Source organism: Macrotis lagotis, chromosome 8 (assembly GCF_037893015.1).
Source record: "Macrotis lagotis isolate mMagLag1 chromosome 8, bilby.v1.9.chrom.fasta, whole genome shotgun sequence".
NCBI classification, from domain to species: domain Eukaryota; kingdom Metazoa; phylum Chordata; class Mammalia; order Peramelemorphia; family Peramelidae; genus Macrotis; species Macrotis lagotis.
Window position 1 is genome coordinate 155,738,050 of NC_133665.1, and position 20,750 is coordinate 155,758,799.

The window sequence follows — 20,750 nt, forward strand, 5'->3', positions numbered from 1 at the left end:
GTTCCACATTTGAGTCTAACTGCTGCTTTTTGATCTACATATAAGTTCCTCAAGGGATGAATCAGGGATCTGGTTCTCCCATAATTTTCAGGGCTTGACACACTTTGTTGTGATTTACATTGTCAAAGACTTTAGCTTAGTCAATGAAATAGAAGATGTGTTTTTTTTTTGTTTCTAGAAATTCCTTGCTTTTGCCATCATATAGAGAATGTTGCAATTTGGTCTCTATTTCCACTACCTCTACAAACATCTACCTCTTCTGTTATTCCATGGTTCATATATTGCTGTACGATATCTTGCATTTGAAGAATTTGAAGCATAACATTGCTGACACATAAAATGAATAAAATTATTCAGTAATTTTAATATTCTTTGGAAACGGCCCTTTCTTAGTATTAAGACAATTTTTCTCAATCCAGTAGCTACTCTTGAATTTTCCAAATTCTTTGGAAGAATGAATGTTATCACTTTAAAGTACATTAACAACTTTTTCTTTTAGAATTTTAAATAATGCAGCTGAATTTCCATCATCCCCATTAGTCTTGTTAGCAATACTTCATGAGGTCCATTTGACTTCATTCTCTAACATATTTTGCTCTAGATCAGTAACTTTACCAATGTGGTTATTGGAAATATTCAGATCTTTCTTGTATAGTTCTTTTATGTTTTCTTGTTACCTCTATTTAATCTTTTCTTCTATTAAATCCTTACTATTTTGGGATTTAGTCGTGCTCATTTTCATAAGAAATGCTCTTTTGATATCTCTGATTTTCCTCATCATTGCATGGCTGCAGGTTTTCAAAAGCTTCTCTACTCTCTGATGAGTAAATCTCACTCCTTTTCTTGGTCTTATGGCTATTTCAAGGCATTACTTTCTGCTATATACTTGTAAGATAATTTACTTACGTGCCAACTACCAGTCATCACAGATCCAGTCTATTATAAGGCAATATGGAAAATTCTTTACTGTTAAGGTTAGATTTTCATCAACATAAGAAACTCTGAACCACCACACTCAGATCAAAACATATCCACAGATCTTTTCCTTCCACTTTTTCCCCTACACCCCCCTCCTCCCTATCTTAAAGTTAAAGTTTAAGATCAAATGTTTTTGTTGCCAGGAGGAAGCCTTGCTCCTTCTATACTTCAGTACATTACCCAATACCTCAAATGAAAGCAGGAATTTTTGGTGGAAAAATCTTCATTTAAACAATTTTCCAAAATCTTCAATATATTTTTAATTATTGGTGATCATAGGACAAGCATTGGATGACATCAAAGCTGTCTCATTTTGTCTGGAAACTTGCCATTCTTTGATTATCTTTATCCCCAGGTGCTTCCTGGAAGTTTTTATCCCTTCTCAAGAGGCATGCCAGAAAGTCTATTCAGGAAAATTCAATTCTGACTCCACCTACTTAGCTACTTATACCTTTTTAAGAGCCACATTAATTTTAATTGAATTAATTACCTAGGAATTAATTGAATTAATTACTTGGATACATTTAATCCAACTGGTAATAGTGAACATAATCTCTTATTATCAGAGGACCTATCATATGTATTCTAGAATATAATCCTCATTTAGATTCCATTCCAAATCATGAGCACCTGGGAAGTGAGCAGGGAAGTGGGGCCCAGGGAGGGCAGGTGGATCAGTTTTCAGTTTTTTCCAACCTGAAGTGAACAAAGTGTGGTACCATGTTGATGAATATGTAAAAGCAACAACAAGTCATCTAACACTTTTTCTCAGCTTTCTACTTATAAAATTCTTCAGAAATGTTGTGGCCAAAGTCATCACAGGTCTGGAGAATACTAAGAATAAAGCTTATATTTTCCCAAGTTTCCAAGTCTTGATTTTCCTTATCTATGAGCTACTATAATAAAATCAATAAATCATTCTATCTCTTGAAACACTCTTATGGGTCCAGAGGAAGAAAAAGAAAAGAACAGAAAACAAAATAAAAAGAAATACCAAAAAAAAGCCCTTCAGAATCTGATGAACATTTTATAAAAATTATCTCTTATGTTTCTCCCTTAATGCTAATTCCTCATTCTGAACATGACTAATCTGTAAACATGTTTATCAAAAATAGGTGTGTACAATGTTAACCTGACTTTTCCTTGCTGAGGAGGGGGGGTGGGGTGGGAAGGGAGAGTGGAAGGAAATTTTGCAACTTAAAAATATACATATGCATATGGATGAATGCTAAAAAAATAGACTTAAAAATACTCTCATAATTTTTAGAACTGGAAGCTACTTGAAAATTTGTCTGGTTTAATTATAAATAAAGAAATTGAGGCCCAGGCAGCAAAAGTCCAAGTGACAAGCTCATAGGCAGTAATTAGCATAGATGGATGGCAAATTCAACACATCGGACTCCAAATTCAGTAGTATTCTCTTTTTCTCCTTACAATTAAATGCTTCTATGTCATCAAAGAATTTCATACAAAAACAATGTATACTTTTTTTTTCACATTCTCAGCTCAGAGGATCAGAGATGTTAAGTGGATTTTCAAATGTCAAAATAGAAGTAAATAATGGAGCTGAGATTTTAGCCCAGGGTCTCACTCCCCAAATCCAATATTCATTTCATAATCTCATACTGCTCCTTTTCTTTTGATGCAACTGCTATGAAATAATATTGATTTGTTATAACTAAAAAAAGAAAATTTGACTTTATGGATATATATATATATATATATATATATATATTATGTCAGAATGTAGTTCTGATGAGAAGAAAAGTTTGCAAGTCATATATCTTATTGAGAACACTACATAATTAGATTTCATAAGTATAACCTAACAATATATGATGTGCTTACCCTGAGATGGATGGCAAGGTTTGTACTCATCATCGAAAATTTTAAGTGACAAATATTTATTTTTGGCACAAAAAGTCACTGTCTTTTTTAGCTACTGCTTTCTCAGCTGAAATAACTCATTTCAGTGATACACACAGAATGCACATTACTGATCAACTTCCTTCTGCCATCTGCAAATGGAACATAAACAGTAGGAGGCCACCCCATCTCTAACGTGTAAGTTCTCTTAGTGGAAAGCATCAAGGAACAGATGTTTATAAGAGGGCTGCTCTAGCCTTTCACAACCTTCTTATTTAAACCCCTAAAAGTAGATTTAGGAGCAATATTACTTTCATTTTAACTGTAGGAATTGGAAACAGGAAAGATTTCTCTGGGTGATCTTGGACTTTACTTAAACTTATATCTCTTCTATAATAGTTATAACAGGTCATCAGGTGCCTGTCCAGCTTTTTTTCCTAGTTCTTCCTTCTATAACATTGAGCCCATCAAGGTTGTCAATTGAAGACCTAGCTCTGAATTATATGGCTCAATTATAACCCTCTTCTAAAAAACCTAAATTTAAGATTTACCTCTTTTCCATTGCCTGTGCTGCAGGTTTTGCTTTAAGATTAATACTAGTTTCTTGGGATGAGACACATGTGGCAAGTAAATACTATATTTATTCAGTTCAAAAAAGCTGTTTTGCCAGTCTATCTCACAAATATGACTGAATTCTCTCATAATATGAGTTACAAACCCCAGAAATAAAAGAGAGATATTGACTTTCCATGAAATATGATGTCACTGAACTCTTTGTGAATACAATGACTTTCTCATTCTCTCAACAAACCATAAAAGGGACCAAGGGGGACCCTGGACAGTTATATACCAACTGAAAAAGTGAAGAGTTTGAAGACTTCTGTGAGCTTGTGAGACATGTTAAGGAAAAGAAAAAAACTAGGTCATGCATCTGAAGGGAGCTTTTCTGTCTTATTATCAACCAGTTTAAGTAGAGACTTTTCCCATTTTACCCTACCTTTAGTGTAGAAACTGAGAATTTGTTTTAAAAAATGATAGCATCTTACATGCATTACAACCCATGAACATTACAGTAGCAGCTTTTATGTCTCTGAAAGCAAATATACATATATATATATATACATATATATATATATGAACTGAGACACTAATAAATATGAAAATTTTTCATATACAAAGAAAATAAACTTTTTTTCTTGATTTGAATATTACTCAGTGCCTTAAGGTCCATAGTACAGTTTTGCTTTACCATTATTTCCATTTTCCTTGTTTCCTTGATGAATTCTTTTGGGATCTTCATTTGGAGGATTTTCCCGGCCATATTTCATTTCTCTCCTGACACTACTTCTACCTCTAAGAGAATTGCCCCCATGCCTTACTCAGGTACTCTCCTTTTATCTCTCCTTTTGTTTTGCTGCTCCTTTTTATGTGCTGTCGTCCCTCTTTAGAATATTAACTTCCTTAATAGGGGATATCTTTTTTACTTGTATTTGTATCCCCAATATTTAACAAAGTACTTAATAAACTTTTCTTAATTTAGTTTGCTATACCCCAAGCACATCACAGACATAATAAAAAGTCCCATTTTTATTTAACTAGTAGGAACAGAACTTTTTGTGGTAGCAACAAAAGAAGAAACAAAATCCATATTCACCCCTTGAGAAATGTCCAAATGACTTTTGATATATGAATATAATGGAATATGTAACACACATAAGAAGACTTCATAGAAGCATAAGAATACATATATAAACTGATCCAGAGTAAATGATACAGAAATATTTAAACATTCACACAGTGACTACAATGATGTAAATGGAATGAACAAAACACAGTGTATATTATGTAATTATAATTGAGAACTCTTTCTTGCGAATACTTGAGAAAAAACATCTACTTTTCATCTTTGTAGAGGTAAGAATGTATAATTGTGTAGAATTTTATGTACTTTTCAACATGTTTTACACAAGTGAATATATAGTTGGACATCTAGAACTCAAATCCTTTCTTTTCACTCCTCTTTGATAGTATGGGGTAGAGCTGAATTCTCCCTATTTCCTATGACTTAGGGTGTGAGCTATTTTTTTACTCATCATCATTCTCTTTTCTTTACCCCCCCTGAAGATTTAGTAAGTTGCAGCCTGTTATAAAAATTGGTCTACTCCCACCCCCGCCCCGATATAAAATAATGGTTCTTGGGATCTTATAGCCCTTCTCTTCAGTTTATGTTGCTGTTTTGTTTGTTTTGTTTAAATCTGGCCAAAAATTATTATTACAATTTCAATAATTCAGAAGCGTCAGTCAAAAATTCCTAATATTCAGACAGTTTGTTTTCTTCCTTAATTGTAATTTCCCCCAGGGATATTTATCTTAGCGGAAAAAATTAAGCTATAAGCCACATTTAGATAAAATACTTAGTTTTGGTGCTCCTGTTAGGAGAGAGTGAAAGAGAGGGGAAATTGGTAAAGAGCAGACTCACTTGGAACTTCCCTAATTACTGGATGACATGGGTACAGGTAGAAAGTACAGTTTCAATCATTTATTCTAATATGTCAGGGGTCTGATAACTCTCTTCAAACTCTTGTCTATCACAGTTGAAATTTCTTTTTTTTATTTTCTCCTTTTGAGAGTTTGTTGTGTCAGTTTGTACTGTTACTCCATTCTACTGATCCCCCCCCCCCCCCAATTTCAGGTCCCTTAAGTTCTGGTTACACATGGGGATTGTATCTCAGTAGCAGATAGTAATTTGATTGCAGCCTGCATGTAACTATTTATGAATTCCTGTGTATGAAATGAGTTTCCTTTCTAGCTCAAAGACAAAACTCATTGCAAATCACTATCAGAGACAGATATAATGATTTTACCTTGTTACCTACAAATCCCCCAATTTGAGTCAGTTCTCAGAGTATGATTATGTTTGCTGGTTAATTAAATCTCTCCCTACTCTTTCCCTCTTTATTATTTGTAAGGATTAGATGGGTAGAGATGTTGGCAGGATATATTTGAAAATAATGGTGATGCAAAATCAAGAAAAAAAACAAGAATGCCACTATTAAAAACCAAAGATAAAAAAAAGTAAAGGAAAAAGTTATTATCCAAAACAGTAGTAATCACATCATTACCTAAGCATTCTTACCTACCTATAAACTTTTATTTACTATTAAAGTCTTACTATGTGCAAAAGACTCTACTCACCATTTCAGATATGAAGTTTAGGAAAGACATTGTTTCTATTTCCATGAAGTTTAGAGATGTAAGGTATTGCTGTACATTTTGGATGTTTTTACTATTCAATGTATCATGTTTTTGAACTACTGTAATTTCTTGAATATTGGAAATGATTAACCAACACTCACCATTTGCTGTCAGCTATTATCACTCTGTCACTACTAATAGCACATAGTGATGTGCTTATACATATTTTAGCTTTTGACAAGTGGAAAATGGAAAGAATGACGATGTTAAATCTGTATTATAAAGCCTAACACATCACAGTGATGGGTTTGTATTTTGTTGGATACAGTGAATGCATTTTTAATTATTTGGAAAAGTATTGTCATTGGGACTAGCTCTCAAGAATAAGTAACATTTTAGGTAGCATGTGGCCAGCCATCTGCAGGATTCCAGTAGAATGCCATTTCAGTGAACTCAATTATGCAATGGGGAGTATTAGAAGACATTAGTTGGTCTCTTTGCATCCTGTGATTTCACAAAGACCCACTGAGACAAAGCACACTCTATAAGGAGAAGGAATAAAGATAAACATATACTTTTAATGGGAGTGAACGTCAGAGTCAGAACCATCTGCCTAGAGTACTGAAGCATGTACAAGAATAAGTCCTGTAAAGAGATCAAGTTTGTCTCTATTGGTCTTGCTAATAAATGTCTACCCTACAAAAGCAAAGAAGTATCATTAGGGAAAGGTCATTCCCACACACCAATGAGGAGGCAGCCACTCCAGGATCCTCTACTACTCACAAGAATTCCTAAAATACCCAATGATATTCTTTTTTTGTGGGGCTTGCAAGGCAAATGGGGTTAAGTGGCTTGCCCAAGGCCACACAGCTAGGTTATTATTAAGTGTCTGAGACCGGATTTGAACCCAGGCGCTCCTGACTCCAAGACTGGTGCTTTATCCACTACTCCACCTAGCCACCCCTCCCAATGATATTCTTAAAAATTGGCTGAAGACAATAAACATTTATGACATCATGAATTCCAGAAAATATTTTAAGAAGTGTTTTCTAATAAAGAAGTTCCTTTTTTACTGTCAAATTGTTAGTACTTTGATTAAAGAAAGCAGCAATATGATGAAAAATTTGACTATTTCTAGAGCAAATAATTTCCCCATTTCTTAGAGTTCAAAGGCTTGGACACAAAATTTTATCATAGATGTTTTTGGAAAAAAAACAGGCTATTTCTGAATGGTACAACTTTCCATTTTACTTATGAAAATGGAGAATTTTATATTTTAACATTCATACCACCTTTGTTGAAAACAATAAGACCTAAGACTAAGACTTGCAACCCCCACCCCAAAGTTATATCGATATGTAACTTTGAACATTTTTGCATTTTTAGTTAATATAACTGTGTTCATCTGAACCTGGAAGAAGGGTCATGAAAGTATCTAGGATTTAATGGTTGTGGTTTGTCATGCGTATACCATATTTAACCTAAGAGGCCAAAAGTTCCTATCAGATGACTTGCTTTATTGGTTATTAGGAAGAAGAAAACCACAGGGAAAGGTCAGACATTAAAAAAGTTCCCTTGCATTTCCAAACTACCTTGGAGATTAAGAAATAGAGAGGCATGTCATTCAATAAGAACTGATTAGGGGCACTGTGTCAATGAGAAGGAAATTCAAGAGTCTCAGTAGGAAGATTCATTCTCCTCCTGAGTTTCTGTATAATGTTGAAAATAACACCATGCCAGAGTTGTCAGTGAAATTTCTTAAGTGAAGGCTTAAGACATTGCTTTATCATAGGACTGAATTTTACCTTCAGTTTTCCAATTGTTTATACTTGGGGGAGTCACACCAGATTATCAGTTTTATTTGTTAAATTAAAAAAGTTCTATTAATATTTTGGGTAATCAATGTTTTCATTGAAGGGCAGAGGGGGTGGGGAAAAGGAGGTGGAGAAAAGGAAAAATAGAAACAGAAAGTTGTCAGCATTCATATCAAGTGTTCACATATGTATCATAATATTAATGGTTTTTGTACATAAATCAGGAAAGAAATGTAACATGCCCATGAGCCACTATTCATCATTATGATATCTAATTTACTATTTCTTCTAAAAGGAATTCACATACTGGATAGACCATTAATACAGACTTAGCAGTGAAAACAACTGGTTTTTGAATTTTTCTTGGTTTTTCACTAAGAGTTCCAAATCTGCTCAGGGGTACCCAATAGCAAGGAACTAAGATAGCATTTGAAAGTGTTAGAGAATTTAATTTCAAGGGGACTTTCAAATATTTATTTATTTTTTACTTGGAAAGACAATTTCCATCTTGCTCAAAAAAACAAAAGCAAAAACAAACCAAAAAATCTTGTTTCTGTGATGTGTCCACTCAGGATGAACTACAGGAATGAGAGCAGAAAAAGACCTTGGGGAATAAGTTTACCTCCTCCTTTCTCTCTCTCTCTCTCTCTCTCTCTCTCTCTAACAAACACACACACACACACACGCAATCACACAACAACACACTCGAGAAATAACACATCTAATAGAGATGAAATAAATAGCAAGTTGTAGAGTCAAAATAAGAAGCCAGATATTATAATTCCAAATTCACTCTAGCAGGGTCCTGATTAATGTGGATAATGTACTCTATCATGTAGTTGCATTATTCAAATTTACTCTGTATATTTCTATTTGGCTGCAACCAATTACCATATTTTCATAATTATAACTTTGAATAATGCAAATTTTAACACGTAAGAGCACTTCATGGTATTCATTATTCACCCTAATTGGAGTCTAGCTGTAATTACTCCATGAAAACATTTTTTAAAAAATATAGTGATATTAAGTGTAAGGTATGTATTTTTGTATAAGTAATTCTGTGAAAAAGAGATCATTAGGTAAAACAACTTTGGAGAGAGAGCAAACAGTTCCTTAGTTATATAGTTGAGTTCTATTTGGGTTGGAATGGAAGAAGATAGGACTTTAAAGACATTGAAATAGGGGACAACATGTTCAATTCAGGAGATAATTAAATGAAGTGGTAAACTAGACTTATCCTGGGTGAGGTGTCTTTCATGGTTATAATATAGTTGGAGAATTTGTGATAGAGTTTGGTTATATTGATAAAAAGTTAGGATAAAATTAAATAGGAAAAATCTATTATATAGACACATCTATATTTTTAAAATATACTTAATATTTAATTATCCATATGTGATATCTTCAAAATGTATACATAGGTGCATATGCATGAGTGTACATATATGCATACAAATATAATAGAGAGACACAGAAATACTGATGTAGATGTTATGAAAGACATGGAGAATAGAAATACAGATATTGACATATAGAAATTTGGATACAGACATATTGCCTAGAGGATTAACTTTGTGAACTGTTCTTACAGCTATATATTATTATTATCTGGTCCATAATTATTCTTCATCCAGTTCATTGGACAGTGCATATCATCCTCTATGGTTTGCTAGTTTAAATTATATAGATTCATTTTTGACATTATTTAGCCATTTGAAGTGAATAACAAGAGACAAGTCAAATTACACTTGGTACAGTATACAATTCTTTTAATAAACATCATCTTCTCTCTGATGTCCATGTTCATGTTTTTTAGCTCCCAGACTCCCCTACTGATCTTATGTGATTCAGAAGTATGAATTGCTCTAGTCTCTGATTAAATAAGGATATATATATATATATATCCCTTGCAAAAATCAATCAAAAGATCCATGGTAGCCACGAATAGAGTGCAGCATATCATCAGTGAAGACTTGTACAACACAACACATGCAAAGGACATCAAAAGGATGCAAGACTAGAGAAGGAGGCAGATTGGTCAATAAAAAAGAGGTAACTGACGGAAAGTTGATGTCTTCTACTAATACATTGCGTCTAGAAATGTGGTCAAAAGTTCTCAGAGAAATGGATGGATCTCCCTAAGAAATATTCATAGAACAACATGGAAAATAATAGAATTAGAGGTCATGAATGATTTGTTTAAGAAATTTGTTTTAAAAATTTGTTTAAGGGGCAGCTAGGTGGCACAGTGGATAAAGCATGGCCCTGCAGTCAGGAGCACCTGGGTTCAAATCTGGTCTCAGACCCATAATAATTACCTAGCTGTGTGGCCTTGGGAAAGCCACTTAACCCCATTTGCCTTGCAAAAACCTAAAAGAATAAAAAAATTAAAATTTGTTTAATTTTTGTTTAGGATGTATAATTTTAAGATCAATGTTAAATCTACGTATGAATTGTGCTTACAAATACCTACATATATGTTCATGTTTTATGTATTTATATACAGATATATTTATATTTAATGCATATATTTACATTATACTATGCTATTTTATATTAAGATGTTTTAGTTAAAAGACTAATTATAAATGAGGATATGCTCTTAGCAAACAAAATCTTTAAAAGTAATTGTAAAAAATCAATAGCATGCAATTTTAAGTAAAACTTTTTTTAAGGAATACAAATCTATGAAATACGGACTGAGAAGGCATCCCCCATAACCCTAGAAATATAGAAGAGGTAATGAAATAGAGGGTGATGAAACTAGGCAGAAGACCTAGGTGCCTACCAACTTCTTTGCTAAGTCACTTGACTTTGTCTGCCTAAGTATTATTACCTACCCAGTCCACTTGAGATCATGGATTTAGACCTAGAAGGATGCTTGGTGGGGAGAGGAACATTGAATCTCACACTGTCATTTTTACAAATGATATAACTGAAGTCAGGAAAGTAACTAATGTAAATCCAGGACCTCCAAGCTGTTTTTCTTTTTTTAATGTACCATACTGTCTCACTGGGTAATTGACAGCAATAGTTCTAACATATGCCAAAATCATTCATGGAATTTTAATGTTTCATAGGGAAAGTGCTACAAGAAATAACTTGATTAAAGACCTATGATGTGACATACTATACTTATCTCTTACCATCAAAAAATGAAATCACTTTTTTCCTAAGGAGTTTACATTGTATTTGAAAGATATAACATACTCATTGTTAAGCATAAATATAAAAAGTGTGTGTGTATTGATAAGATATGTGAATAATACACATCTGTGAATAAATGTGCAGATATAGATAAGACAGATAGATACTTCTATTGTACATGAACATAGCACAAGGGAAATTGATAATTGACAGTTCCAGGGAGTCACAATTAGGTAGCTTAGAAAACATCTCACATTTTATGACATTTTATGAATTGAAATGGGATTGTACAAGGTAGATATAAACAGAGAAATTCCATAGCAGAAAAGTGGAACAGAAAGTATAATGGGCTGAGAGTTTACATGAAATACTATATATGGGGGGAAAAACTAACTAGTATGTCAGTTTGATTAGAATAAAGTCTATTGAGGGGCGGCTAGGTGGCGTGGTGGATAAAGCACTGGCCCTGGAATCAGGAGTACCTGGGTTCAAATCCGGTCTCAGACACTTAATAATTACCTAGCTGTGTGGCCTTGGGCAAGCCACTTAATCCCGGTTGCCTTGCAAAAACCTAAAAAAAAAAGAATAAAGTCTATTGTAAGGGTAGTGATATGTAATAGGTTGGGAAAGAAAATGTAAGTTATTATTATGATCTAAGCAATTCATATAAACTTTTATGAAATTCAAGTCTTCTATTTCTTTTTAGTTTTAGGTTTTTGCAAGGAAAATGGGGTTAAGTGGCTTGCCCAAAGCCACACAGCTAGGTAAGGTCAAATTTGAACCCAGTATTCCTGACTCCAGGGCCAATGCTCTAACCACTGCACCATCTAGCCACCCCTAGTCTGCTATTTCTTATCATAAGTCAATATTAATTTAATAAATCTTAACTTATATAGGGAAATGATTATAATTGAACATTGATAGCTGCAGATATTTATATAGATTATATATATATATGTATAGATAGCTGCAGAACTTTAACATTCTCTATTAGACTTTCTCTCTTTAAAGAAATTAGCTTATAAAATAAGACCCTAGTCTCAAAATATACATCATTTGAAGGGCAAAGCTGACAGTGATGAAGAAAATAGCAACTATAATAACAACAGGATGTGAATGAATATTTTACATGACAATTATGATAATGAATTTAGATGATTTAAGGATATTTAGATGGTTTAAAGAGAAAATATTTTGTATGACTTTGAAATAGTTCCATCTAGTGGCTCAGTCTTTTAATCACACCCAAAATTTGACCTGCATTTCTCTGAGAGGTGATTTATCAATGAGAAAAAATATGATCTTGATATGAAGATATAGGATATTCAGAAAAATGAAACAAGATGTCATGAGAAAAGAGTGGGTTTTTTTTTTAAATTGCTAATTCACTCCAACTGGTGTAGTGATTGAGGTGATCCATGAGTGAAGAAGATAAAGATTTAAGATGAACCCATCTATGGCATATATTTATTTAGTGAAGCTGTGCAAAGCATTCAATTTCTCAATTTTCTAGACAATTGGCTAAAAATTGCAAAGAAGGTATCAACCTCATTGGCTAGAGGTAGTTTCTTCACATGATACTGTTTACCAACAAGTTGAATGATCCTTGAAACTAGTTAAGGAATCATTATAAATAATGTCATTATCAATTAAAGTTTCTGGTCAGAAAAGTAACTCAATATCATCTAGTATTGTCTCCTATATACATTTGACTCAGTCATATTTTATGCACTTAAGGAAACTATGATTGAGCCAGTGAAATGCTAATGGACAACTCTTGTGTACTGTCACCATGTTCTCCTCTCTAAGAAAGAAATGATTTTTTTCAAAGTTGTAGTAAATATTTTAAATCTCCTATGAGAGTGTCCAATGCCCCTTGGATATAATGTTCTGGTAGCATCAAAGACATAGTAAGCAACATAATAATTATACAAATTGACATTAGTATGACCAACTAACATCAACTCTGATATTATCTCAGAATTCTTTGGCTTTAAGAGGGTAAGGAAAAGACATTGCGTTGCATATAAACATTAGATATGCATCAAAAATGCTTTCCTAATATTGACTCAGAAAGCAGTGACCCAAATCCCACTACTTTCCCTAGGAAGATTTTAGTCTAATTGTTGTACATGCAATCTAATTCATTGTGCATATATATCTCTACAATGATCATTATGGAATTAAATGAGCTAATATAGACTAGTAAGCTCACTTATAAGCAAGCCTACTGAATCACAACAGTCCTGGTAAATAGTGGTTTTAATTAAAGTTTCCTTTTAGAGTGCTAGCTCAAGCATATTGTATTCAAAATAAATAATAGATTTCAAACTGTAAGGAATCTTCAAGGTCATCTCAGTCAACTCATTACTTGCTTCTTTAGTAAACAAAGAAAGTTTCTATGAATTGCTTATGTTCACACAGGTTGAGGATATCAATTAAAACTAAATTAAATTTTGAAAAGTTATTTAACTCTAATTCTAGTCATTAAATATACACAGATATTTATGTTTTTGTGTATATATATGTATATATAAATACATATATGTGTCTTACCAAATATGCAAATGTCTATTTCCTATCAGTTTTTTATTAGGGCTATTTTTGTATACACACACACACACACACACACACATATATATATATATATATATATAATATATATATATACTATACACATGAACATATATTTTCATTTTATAAACCAATAGTTAACAAGTTGTCTTTTAGTGGCTATACCAACAGTTAAAACAAGATTTTGAAAAGCACCATCATCTGTGATTAAAATGAAAGAAAACTGAAAAATGGAGAGTCAGCACAAGACAGGGTACAAGAATATAATAAAACTGGTTCACAATGAGCCTAAAACCAAGATCCTAGACTCATTATTTAGCAATGAACAATCCAGTGATAATTGAGTTTATCTCTCAGAGGCCTATCCAAAACTGAGGTTCAGAAGGAAGTTGGTAAGATGCTTAAAATGAGAAATTTGCTATAATTTTATTGTTGTTGCAAATTTTCTCTGGAATTATGACCTAAATTAGCATGGTAGAGTGGAAGGATCACTTGAAAGGGGGTTGAGAGACATGATTGCTTGTTTTTATTATGAACAAAAAGTTGTGTGATCCTGGTCCTGTCAATAAAATTACTATTTTTCAAATAAAATGTAGGCTAGTTAAGTAAAATATCCCTACAATCCTTTCCATTTCTCAAATTGTCTCCACACACAAAGGTATAAATAAATAATTTGCGTCTCTTTCTTCCTGTCTCTTATTTGTATGTCTATTTCTGATTCTCATGTTTAGAAATTTTGGTAGCAGCACAGTTTATGATATTGTCAGAATCCTTCTGGGAGTTTCTAGCTCATCCTCACTTCACTGAAGCACATAGTAATATTTTTTCCATTATAAGTTCTGTGGAATAAGTGCAGGTCTTATTTTGAAGAGCAACTATCAAACTTTTAAAAAGTTAAAGCTATTCTTACTTCTTATTTCTTTTGCTATCATACAAGACTAGAAGGATAGGAATTCAATTAGGATGTATATTTTGACAACACTCTACTTCACTTGTAGAGGAAAACAAAGAAATTAAAACATGAATAAGAAACAATGGCTGCTTGAATCAATTTTTAAAAATCTTAACAAAACTATTCCTAAAAGAATGTTTAATGATTTGGACATTATGCTTTGGTATCATAAAGAAACTAAAGTAGCAGATGAATTTCTATTGACCAACTTGTCTCTTATTCTACTAAAAGTTGTCTGGTCATTTGAAGCACTCCTTCTTAAACTTTATATATTCATTGCTTCATGTAGATAAATTTAGTTTTGGATTTTTTTCCATATAAACACATACATAAATATATGTGTATATCTTTTTTGATGTATTTGTTTGCATGTATATATAAATAACATAAAATGCATTTATTAATATATGAGAGAAAATTACCCAGTTTAACTGCATAAGAAATGTGTATAATCTAACAAGGACTGCTATGATTTATCTATATTTTTCCCAGATCTATATCTATATCATGTTGTCTATAAATCTGTATTAGTATCTGCTGCTATACCTATCTATATTTCTATCTTGGCCTTGAAGTTTTGAACAGAAGTCCTGAAATAATCTGTCATGGTCAAATGAGAAATTTCCAAATCCTACTGCACCTGACAAAATATATTTTTGACTTTATTTTTGTAATGTGTTTGAAACTGAGGATGGGAATATATTATTTGCAATTAGCCTCTGTTCTTTTCAGTGAAGAAATATAAAATGAATTGTCTGCAGATAAAACTTAAGAACACTGTCAAAGTTTTCCCTTTGAATAACTTAAAAATAAATCACATTTGTAATGGTCTGGAAATATGACCAATGATCCCTTTTACTCTATTATCTGTCTCGATAAATGTTCTTTTTTATATTTTAAATGTAAACTATATCAACTCCTTAGCCTTTTTGGATGCTGAGCATACTAAATTCTCTATTTATAAATAGAGTCATAGTCATCAGTATCCTTTTAAAAAATAGATATTCTTCCCTTTTAAAAGTTCAAATGACTTTACTTAATAAATGTTTTCTAAGCAGTTGAAAGAGTGACCCAAAGAGAGAAGTAATGCTCATTTTTTGGAAGTCAAAGAATTACAAAGAATTTTTAATTACATGAAGTTGAACTTTTATTAGAAAAGTTGAATTTCATGCATAATCAAAATATTTTTGAAACCATACATATACATAAACATGATACAAACAGCAACTACAATACAAACACATTTTTGTTTTTATCAACTTTAATAAAGTTTCACTAAGAATATTAATCTGAAAAAAAGCAGCCAGATTAACTTAGTATACACAGTCCTTTCCCTCTTCAGATGATATAATAAAATATCATAAATCTAAAATGAAATAAAGAATGCTTTGGCTCAACCCCACCTATTTCACTAAATGAAAACTGAAATCAATGAGCCCAGGTTACAAACTCAATCCCCTTATCATCCATTCAAAGGTTTTACAAACATTTTGATCTCAATGATATGTAAACATATTTAGGATTTCAAATGACAATTTAATTTTATAGACTTTAAAAATGAAGCAAAACTTTCATCAATCCTTTGTCTTTAGTTTATCTCTCATTCCATGACTATAAAATAGGAAAAAAATATTGAGACTTTCAGCATAATTCCATTACATATCATATTTTAAAAACCTGGGAGTAATTAAAATATTGGATGCCTTTATATCCAGTAGACTAAATGCACCTAATTCACAAACATTTTATTATAAATATGCATGTAAAACTAGTGGAAAAACATTTTATATAGGAAAGACCCTGCTTAAGTTTCCTCATTTTAGCAATTATTATCTTGTAATGGCACGTGCAAATTATACTGCTCACTGTATGGTAGGCATCTTTGTAAATTCCTGTATATTTGCTTTTTTTCTATAAAAATATATATTTTGTGCCCACTGGAGAAAGGTACTGAGTTGGTATGGTCTGCATACCTATTTGCATGTCTGTTTATGTTTGTATGATCTTATTCAACATAGCTTCTATCGTGTTATTAGTCTAGACACAATTCCTACTAAAGCCAATGGGAAATTTGAGAATAGGGAAATGTCAGAATATCTTTGTTTTAAGTAGAAATCCCACCTTATTATGCCCTTAATTTCACAGAGAAAATGATTAACCAGATAGTTTTTTTGCTTGAAATGATTGAAGACTTCTTTGCCTTTCTAAGACATTTTTTTCAATATTAACTATGTACAGGTAATCCTGTGGTGTAGTAGGTAGCAGATTCTCAGAAGCACTTTATTGATGAAAAGAGCTGAAGTATAGAATTGTTAAGGGATGTGCCTAAGATTCCTTAGAAAGTAAGTGAAAGAATTCCAAAGAGAATTCTGATTTCCCAGTTTTGGATTCAGTGCACTTTGGTCCTTTCCCTCTCATTGGAAATGGACAAAAACATCATTGATGTAGAACCTCAGTGGGAAGCTCATTCAAAGCATACAGTAGCATATAAAATGAATACAGGATTATATAAAGTGATTTGGGAAACTCAATAGAGTACTACATTAGTTGCAAATGAAGAGATCTTTAAAAAGAAAGAAACTTTTGGGGATTTCTAACAGCATCCTTTATGATATAAATATTTTGGACATTTGGCAACTTAATTTATAGATTGTTAAATTAGGGATTGAAAAAAGTTAATAAAATAAAGAAAATAAATTTACTAGAGAAAAAAAGTGCTATATTTAAGCTGGGGTCTTAAATTTAGGTTAATTTGACACTTAATGGGCTTATTTTTCAAATACTATTACCCTTTTAAAATTTTCATTGCACTTAAATGACACTACATACATATATTTTTTTTTAGGTCCTGAGGTATAAGAAAGAAAACATAGTGAACAATTTGATAATAAGGTTTAATAGAAAAGTAATCCTGATTTATAAACTACATGACTAATACCATTTAACAACAACTTATATACTATACAGTGTTTTTATGTGCCATAATATATAGTAATCTCTTTTAGATAATCCAAGTTTGAGTGGTTTGTTGCTAATCCATTAAAGTCCATCAAAATAATTTCTGTGAGAAAGAGAAGACATTACAACCAAGAGCACTGGTTCAAACCATTTTAGACACATCCAATTCATTACCAGTTCAATAGAAGGCTAGTGAGCATTATTATACACAAATCTCAAACCCTGTTTTATACCATGGAACTATGTCAAAATGAAGGGACCATCACGCACTTTCCCCATTCTGTTTTTGAGAATATAGAGCATTTAGCAAAAGTGGTCAAAATATTTTTATTTTTTTCTTCCAACTGTGGTTGAAAGTGGCGGATGACTCTAGATCCTCATATACATAAGAAGAATATCAAGTAGTTGCCTTTATTCTTAAGGCATGAAGGTAGAAGAGGAGAAGGACAAAGTCAGAGCTAGTTTGATTTCTAATAACTCCACCAAAATGAGAAGCATTACTGGAATCACCTAAAGGAGAGTCATCTATTTGATTTTTTAAAATACCCTTTGGCCAATACTCCCAAGGAGAAAAAGTCACAAGAGAACCAAGAATAAATCCCAAAGTATATTCAGTCTCAAGTATTTTTCAAAGCCCATTCTGTATATGATTTTCTTTATTAGAGTACAAAAAATTATCATTTTTATAAGGATTTTTGTCATGGACACCTGAAGGTAAATAGATATTTTTAGATATATGCATTCTAAAACTCCCAAAAAAAAAACCTGAAAAAAGAAACATATTCCATTTACAATAGAAAGTTCCTGTTTCTATAACAAACACTTCCATATTATCAATTTAATGTTTTACCTATATCTTTTATATAATTATGATAGTCTAAAAGAAATCTTCCAATTCCATTGCTACACTGTCCATTCAAAAAGCAAAGAAATATAATAACAAATATAATTATTTGTCCATGAAAGAGTAAGTAATATTTAAGTCAATGTTTAAGGTTTTGAACATTCATTATTAGTTTTAAGTTCAAATGTGTAAGGGAGTCGTTTAACTTGACTGAAATTCATGTAGATTGTTTTGTATCAATTTAAAAATAAATTTCAAAATAAAACTAGCAGGGCAAATGCCAACTCATACATTTTAAGAACGTGGATTTTTTTTTTTACAAAAAAGTATTTATAGAGGGACAAACATTTTAATGATATTCGCTGTATAACTTAGAAAATCACATACCCAGGAATTTCTACAGTAAACAGGTGATGTGGATTTTTTTTTAACAATTAACAAAAATAAACTTTGAAAAATATGAAAAAAGTCCCTCAACTTTCAGAAGTTGTTTTTTGAGAAAAAAAATCTCAATAAAGTTTTTCAATTTTAAAAGTTCACTTAACTAAATTTCTGAAAAGTCAAACAAGTAATGTTATAAAACATTAACTCTCTTACTTTTCATTATAACTATATAAATTCTCATATTAATGTTTCACTTCAAAATAAAAACTAAACTATATCTATATTTTGCATTGTGTATGTGTCTATTCCATTCATAAAATATGTGCTAGCACACCAGACAATTAAAAGGAGTTAGTTTAGAATGGAGTCTTTGAATGAGTTTTTAGCAGATAGTAGATTACCATTCCCAAGCAGGGAAACATTAAGCCTTCTCTCTCCTAAGTCCATGTCCAGTGGTCTCTTGTAGGTGTTTTGGTTCAAGGAAAGAAGCTTGTAATTCCAGAGATCCCAGAGTAAGGAGACACCAGAAATCAAACTGGATTTGACTAAATGGCCACAACTTAATGATTTGAATATTATTGGTTCCAATAACCAGTGTAGGACAAATACTTGTCAATTGATGGGTTGATGCAGAATCTTAAACAGCAAAACAATTTAAATAATAAATATGGACTTGGTTTCTTCAGTGAACAATTTCAGTAAGATATTTTATTCTTGTTTGTTTTTAAATAACTTGTATTTCTTTCATCTTTCAACATCTAAGAAAAATAAAGTCAAGCCATGCAATCCTATGAAACTGAATGAATGAATGCATATAGAATTTGTGTAAAATTCTACAAGGCAAGAGAAGTTATGTGAACACATGGGACAGGTCAGAACAGGTACATGATGGGAACACTCATTACTCATTATTTGAGACTAACTAAATTGAATCTAATTATCATGGTTCATTCTTCTTTGAATTCAACCTATGACAGCACAGGCTAGAAGAATTTGTTCTTATCTGTCGATGGCAGTGACTTGTTCTTGGTTTATTTGCTGGATGTTTGATCCTGGCTAAACTCAGTTCTGTTCCTGTAGGCAAGGATTTGCTTATTCCTGTAGATCAATATGGAAAAAAAAATGAGGTGAATGTCTCATGCGGTTTATGTACACAGAGTCTATGCACGAAGTGGGAAAGTTGCCATTGAACTTCCAGTACTCTCCACTGATCCTTTCTCCTTAGATCCGGTATAGGCGCCAATAAATGATCCATCTTCATTGAATAGACCATGGTCTCCTTCTCCATAGTCCACCAAGCTATCAGCACTTTCTGTGACTTTGAGGTTCCTGTTCAAAGACTGGAGGCTTCCTTTAAGTGGTTTTTCATCACTGTCACTAGAAGACAAAAGAAAAATTTCTTACAAAAATCTAGTAATCTGGGTTTGAAGGATCACAGAGTTAAACATGGATGAATGGAGAATGGAAAGAAATCTTGAAGGTCATCACATCACACTTCTGTATTTTACAGATGATTTAATGAGTGTTCAGAGAGGATAAAAGACTAACTTGATAGAAGTACAAAGTGCTAGACATGGAAGTTGAAGACAAGTCTTCAGACTCCAAAGTGATCTCTTTCTCTGCTGGAAATTCATATAGATTAAATTGAAGAAAACTTTTTTTTTAATTTATAAACTGGATTCTACTAATAGACTAAATGATTTAAAATAAGAGCTTTCAAAAGTTAAGAGTTATCTTCAAGGTAAGATCAATTAACTCAATCTCAGTGAAATCGAATTGAAGAAAAGCTTACAAATGTGAACTTTTAAAATTTATGTCAAATTACCAATATTCTACATATTAGGGAAATGATATTTATTAACTCCTTCCTAGTAAACAAATACAAGTATTTGTGGGAAAATTGAGATTTATATATTAAAAATTTTAAATCACATACTATTTGCTAAGCTTTGTACCAAGAATATCTATAATATGAATAGTGATAGGAGGTTTGATTTTTCTTTACAAGGTGAACGCTTTTATTAGGTCACTTTTT

The 20,750-nt window shown here is 32.0% G+C and overlaps 1 protein-coding gene across 11 annotated transcripts in view; it reads right to left on the reverse strand.

Moving 5' to 3' along the window:
• Nucleotides 1-15,725: 15,725 nt before the first annotated feature.
• The window catches only part of CHL1 (cell adhesion molecule L1 like), a 266,500-nt gene continuing 261,475 nt past the window's right edge, over nucleotides 15,726-20,750 (reverse strand). For all 11 annotated transcript variants that reach the window (XM_074198702.1, XM_074198705.1, XM_074198697.1 and 8 more), the window contains one exon: nucleotides 15,726-20,092. In XM_074198702.1, coding sequence (XP_074054803.1) covers nucleotides 19,876-20,092 — 217 coding nt within the window. In that variant the 3' untranslated portion in view covers nucleotides 15,726-19,875. The remainder of the gene's footprint in view (nucleotides 20,093-20,750) is intronic.